Source organism: Belonocnema kinseyi, chromosome 8 (genome assembly GCF_010883055.1).
Source record: "Belonocnema kinseyi isolate 2016_QV_RU_SX_M_011 chromosome 8, B_treatae_v1, whole genome shotgun sequence".
Classification (NCBI taxonomy): domain Eukaryota; kingdom Metazoa; phylum Arthropoda; class Insecta; order Hymenoptera; family Cynipidae; genus Belonocnema; species Belonocnema kinseyi.
Genome location: NC_046664.1, coordinates 4,493,941 through 4,500,388, shown reverse-complemented (window position 1 = coordinate 4,500,388; position 6,448 = coordinate 4,493,941). Strand labels below are relative to the sequence as shown.

Here is a 6,448-nt window from a genome sequence, read left to right as displayed (position 1 = left end):
TTTCATTTTTGATCAAAAATTGATGTATAGTTCAAAATTCGTTTTTCATTGTTGGAAATTAATTTTTTATCATCTGAAAATTTAAAAATTCCAGATTTTTTTAAATTTAAAATTGATGTTTTAGTTCATTATTCATAATTTTGAATGAAAATTCTTCATTTTGATTGAAAAATAAAATATTTTGTTAAAAATTCTTTTTTTTTAATTAATTCTTTCTTATCTAAAATTTAACGATTTCATTTTTGATCAAAAATTGATGTATAGTTCAAAATTCGTTTTTCATTGTTGAAAATTAATTTTTTCTCATCTGAAAATTTGACGATTACATTTTTGATTGAAAATTGCTGTTTTAGTTCATTAGTCATCATTTTGATTGAAAATTAAACTATTTTGATAAAAATTAGTTTTGTTGTTCTTCAAAATTAATTTTTTCTTATCCGAAAATTTAACCATTTCATTTTTTATTGAAAATTGATGTTTCAGTTCAAAATTCGTTTTTCTTTGTTGAAAATTAATTTTTTCTCATCTGAAAAATTAACCATTTCATTTTTTATTGAAAATTGATGTTTCTGTTCATTATTCATCATTTTGATTGAAAATTAATCCACTTTGTTAAAACTTATTTCGTTTTTTTTTTTTTTTGAAATCTAAATCTTTCTTATTTGAAAATTTAACTATTTGATGAAAAATTGATCTTTTAGTTCAAATATTAGGTTGAATATTCAACGATTTTTGTTAAAAATTTCAACTATTTATTCGAAAATTCATGGGTTTTATTGAAAATCGATTGAAAATTCAACTATATTAGTTAAAGATTTCTAATTTTAGTTGAAAATTAAACTATTTTGTTAAAAATAAGTTTTTTTGTTCTTCAAAATTAATTTTTTCTAATTTTAAAATTTAACTATTTCATTTTTTATTGAAAATTGATGTTTCTGTTCATTATTCATCATTTTGATTTAAAAATAAACTATTTTGTTAAAAAAAATTTTTCACATTTGAAAATTTAACGATTTTATTTTTGATCGAAAATTGACGTTTAGTTCAAAATTTATCACTTCGATTGAAAATTCATCATTTTGATTGAAAATGAAACTATTATTAAATTATAATTAAATATTAATTATTATTATTTTTTTTTAAATAAAAATTTATGTGTCATTGCAATTTTTTTCTGGTAACACTTAAATTTTATTGATTAAATATTTTTACTTTTGGAATAAATTTTTTTTATTAGCATTCTCATATTCTTCAGCTAAAATATCAACTATTATTTTTAAAAAATTTCTTTGTAGGTTGAAAATTCAACGATTTTTGTTGAAAATATCAACTATTTATTTGAAAATTTATTTTTTCTGGTCAAAATTTAATTTTCTTAGTTAAATATTCTTTTTGGTATTAAAATTTTTTTTTTCGGTAAAAATGTCATATTCTCCGTTTGAAATATCAAATATTACATTTTTTGTTGAGAATTCTTTTTTTTTTTTAATTGATCTTTTTCGTTAGAAATTTCATGTTCTTTGATTAAAATATTAACTATTATATTTATTGTTATTATATGTATTGTGTTAAAAAAATTTTTTTTTGAAAATTAATTGTTTCACATCTGAAAATTTAACGATTTCGTTTTTGATCGAAAATTGATGTTTTAGTTCAAAATTCCTAATTTTGATTGAAAATACATCATTTTTATGTAAAATTAAACTATTTTGTTGAAAATTATTTCATTTTTTTGAATATTAATTTTTTCTTATACGAAAATTTAACGACTTTATTTTTAATCGAAAATTAATTTATTAGTTCAAAATTCATCACTTCGATTGACAAACCATCATTTTGATTGGAAATTAAACTATTTTATTTGAAAAAATTTTTGTTTGGAAATTAATTTTTTCTTATTCGAAAATTTAACGATTTCATTTTTGTTCGAAAATTGATGTTTTAGTTCAAAATTCATTATTTTGATTGAAAATTAAAGTATTTTGTTAAAAAAAAATATATAATTTTGTTTGAAAATTAATTTTTTCTTATCTTAAAAATTTAAAAATTTCATTTTTGATCAAAAATTGATGTTTTAGTTCAAAATTCGTTTTTCTTTGTTGAAAATTAATTTTTTCTCATCTGAAAATTTAAATATTCCAGGTTTTATTGAAAATTGATGTTTTAGTTCAAAATTCATAATTTTGATTGAAAAATCATCATTTTGATTGAAAATTAAACTATTTTCTTAAAAATTATTTTGTTTTTTTTTTTCTTCAAAATTAATTTTTTCTCATCCGAAAATTTAACGATTTCATTTTTATTCGAAAATTGATGTTTTAGTTCAAAATTTATCATTTTGATTGAAAATTAAACTATTTTATTATAAAAAATGTATTCTTTTTTATCTGAAAATTTAACGATTTCATTTTTGATCGAAAATTTATGTTTTAGTTCAAAATTTATCATTTTGATTGAAAATTAAATTATTTTGTCAAAAAAATTGTATTTATTTTTTTTATCTTAAAATTTAACGATTTAATTTTTGACGAAAAATTGATGTTTTAGTTCAAAATGCATTATTTTGATTGAAAATTAAACTAATTTTTTAAAAATTCGTTTTTTTAAATTAATTTTTTTTCTAGTCTGAAAATTTAACGATTTCATTTTTTATCGAAAATTGATGTTTTAGTTCAAAATTCGTTTTTCTTTGTTGAAAATTAATTTTTTCTCACCTGAAAATTTAACTATTCCATTGTTGATCGAAAGTTAATTTTTTAGTTCAAAATTTATCACTTCGATTGAAAATCCATCAGTTTCATTGAAAATTTAACTATTTTTGTTTTTTAAACAAATTTTTTTTCATTATTTTGATTGAAAATTAAACTATTTTGTTAAACAATTATATTTATTTATTTTTTTTATCTAAAAATTTAACGATTTAATTTTTGATCAAAAATTGATGTTTTAGTTCAAAATTGATCATTTTCATGGAAAATTAAACTATTTTATTGAAAATTATTATTATTTTTTTACATATTAATTTGTTCCTGTCTGAGAATTTAATTATTCCATTGTTGATCGAAAATTAATGTTTTGGTTCAAAATTTATCACTTCGATTGAAAATTCATTATTTTGATTGAAAATTAAACTATTTTGTTAAAATTTTTTTTTTGAAAATTGCTTCTTATCTGAAAATTTTATGATTTTATTTTTGATTGAAAATTAATTTTTTCTTATATAGAAATGTAGCTATTTCTTTTTTGAACGAAAATTGATGTTTTACTTCATTATCTTCATAATTTTTATTGAAAATTAAACTATTTTGTTAATTTTTTTTTTTTGTATTAATTTTTTCTTGACTGAAAATTTAACGATTTCATTTTTGATTAAAAATTTCTTTTTTATTTCATTAGTCATAATTTTGATTGAAAATTCATCATTTTCATATTAGTTTTCATTGAAAATTCATAATTTTGTTTAAAAATTAAACTATTTTATAATTTAAACAAATTTTTTTTGAAAATTAATTATTTCTTATCCGAAAAATTTAACGATACCATTTTTGATCGGAAATTGATGTTTTAGTTCAAAATTAGTTTTTTTTGTTAAAAAATAATTTTGTTTTGAAAATTAATTTTTTCTTATCCGAAAATTTAACGATTTCATTTTTGATTGAAAATTAAACTATTTTGTTAAAAAAAATTATTTTATTTTTTAAATTAATTTTTTCTTATCTGAAAATTTAACGATTTCGTTTTTGATCAAAAATTGATGTTTTAGTTCAAAATTCATAATTTTGATTGAAAATGCATAATTTTTATTGAAAATTATACTATGTTGTTAAAAATTATTTATTATTTTTTTTTTGAATTTTAATTTTTTCTTATCCGAAAATTTAACGACTTTATTTTTGATCGAAAATTAATGTATTAGTTCAAAATTCATCACTTCGATTGAAAATCCATCACTTTGATTGGAAATTAAACTATTTTATTAAAAAAAAATTTTGTTGAAAATTAATTTTTTCTTATCCGAAAATTCATCATTTTTATTTGAAAATTCATCGTTTTCATATAAAATTAAACTATTTTGTTGAAAATTATTATTTTTTTTTTAAATATTAATTTGTTCCTGTCTGAAAATTTAACTAACTATTCCATTGTTGATAAAAAATTAATGTTTTTGTTCAGAATTTATCTCTTCGATTGAAAATCCATCATTTTGATTGAAAATTAAACTATTTTATTATAAAAAATGTATTCTTCTTTTATCTGAAAATTTAACGATTTCATTATTGATCGAAAATTTATGTTTTAGTTCAAAATTTATCATTTTGATTGAAAATTAAATTATTTTGTCAAAAAAATTGTATTTATTTTTTTTATCTGAAAATTTAACGATTTAATTTTTGACGAAAAATTGATGTTTTAGTTCAAAATGCATTATTTTGATTGAAAATTAAACTAATTTTTTAAAAATTCGTTTTTTTAAATTAATTTTTTTTCTAGTCTGAAAATTTAACGATTTCATTTTTTATCGAAAATTGATGTTTTAGTTCAAAATTCGTTTTTCTTTGTTGAAAATTAATTTTTTCTCATCGGAAAATTTAACGATTACAGTTTTATTCGAAAATTGATGTTTAGTTCAAAATTTATCATTTTGATTGAAAATTAAATTATTTTGTCAAAAAAATTGTATTTATTTTTTTTATCTGAAAATTTAACGATTTAATTTTTGACGAAAAATTGATGTTTTAGTTCAAAATTCATCATTTTCATTGAAAATTAAACTATTTTTTTAAAAATTCGTTTTTTTTTAAATTAATTTTTTTTCTAGTCTGAAAATTTAACGATTTCATTTTTTATCGAAAATTGATGTTTTAGTTCAAAATTCGTTTTTCTTTGTTGAAAATTAATTTTTTCTCACCTGAAAATTTAAATTTTATTTATTTTATTTATTGAAAATTGATGTTTTAGTTCAAAATTCATAATTTTGATTGAAAAATCATCATTTTGATTGAAAATTAAACTATTTTCTTAAAAATTATTTTTTTTTTGTTTTTTTTTCTTCAAAATTAATTTTTTCTCATCGGAAAATTTAACGATTACAGTTTTATTCGAAAATTGATCTTTAGTTCAAAATTTATCACTTCGATTGAAAATTCATCATTTTTATTGTAAATTAAACTATTTTGTTAAATAAAAGTATTTAAATTGTTAAATTAATTTTTTCTTATCTGAAAATTTAACGATTTCGTTTTTGATCGAAAATTGATGTTTTAGTTCAGAATTCATAATCTTAATTGAAAATTAAACTATTTTGTTAAAAATTCGTTTTTTTTTTCTTGAAAATTAATTTTTTCTTATCTAAAAATGTTACTATTCCATTGTTGATGGAAAATTGATATTTTAGTTTAAAATTCAACTATTGATTCTTATTTTAGTTAAAAAATTCATCACTGATTGAACATTAAACTATTTTGTTGAAAAATCCTTTTTGTTTTGTTAAAATTAAATTTTCTTATTAAAAATTTTATTATTTTTAGTGCAAAACTCGTATTTTTGGCAGAAAATCGATTTTCTTGTTTAAAAAATTCTTATGCGCCTGACAAAAAGTGCCCTTTGGTCTTCATAATTTTATTTACTATATCAACTATTATTTCTTAAATTTTTCTTTGTAGGTCGAAAGTTCAACGATTTTTGTTGAAAATTCATGCGTTTTATTGAAATATTATTTATTTTTTCTGGTCAAAATATAATTTTCTTGTTTAAATATTCTTTTTGTTATTAAAATTAATTTTTTTCTTTAAAAATTTCATATTCTTCGGTTGAGATATCAAATATTACATTTTTTGTTAGGAATTCTTTTTTTTTTTAATTTATCTTTTTCGATAGTAATTTATGTTCTTTGATTGAAATATTAACTATTACAATTTTTGTTAAGAATTCTTCTTAAGAGTTTGAAAATTCAACCATTATCGAAAAAAAAAAAATTATGTTAAAAATTTAATTTTTTTCCTGAAATATTCTTCCTCTCTGCTTCAAAATTAATTGTTTGGTCATAAATTTTATATTTTTTAGTTGAAATATTAATTATAAAATTTTTTCTTTATTTTTAAATTATTTTTTTTTTTAGAAATTTCCTATTTTTCGGTTGAAATATCAACTATTACATTTTTTTGATAGATTTCTCACACAGACGATGGGTTAGAAGCGATAGTTTTTACAGCCCAGGGCGATATGAGACAGGCTCTGAATAATTTGCAATCAACCCACAATGGTTTTGGACACGTAAACAGCGAAAATGTGTTTAAAGTGTGCGATGAGCCGCATCCCTTGTTAGTCAAAGAAATGCTTGAACTTTGCACAAAGGCCGATATTTCCAAAGCCTTTGGTGTAAGTTTTTTTTTTTAATGAGATTTAAAAAAAAAAAAACGTTTATTTTATTTTTTTCGATTTTTTTTTT

General features: G+C 18.0%; 1 protein-coding gene across 1 annotated transcript in view; it reads left to right on the top strand.

Moving 5' to 3' along the window:
• The window catches only part of LOC117178357 (replication factor C subunit 2-like), a 52,217-nt gene that overhangs the window by 17,178 nt on the left and 28,591 nt on the right, over window positions 1-6,448 (top strand). Inside the window, exon 4 of the mRNA XM_033369786.1 lies at window positions 6,169-6,378. Within this exon, the coding sequence (XP_033225677.1) occupies window positions 6,169-6,378 (210 nt within the window). The remainder of the gene's footprint in view (window positions 1-6,168; window positions 6,379-6,448) is intronic.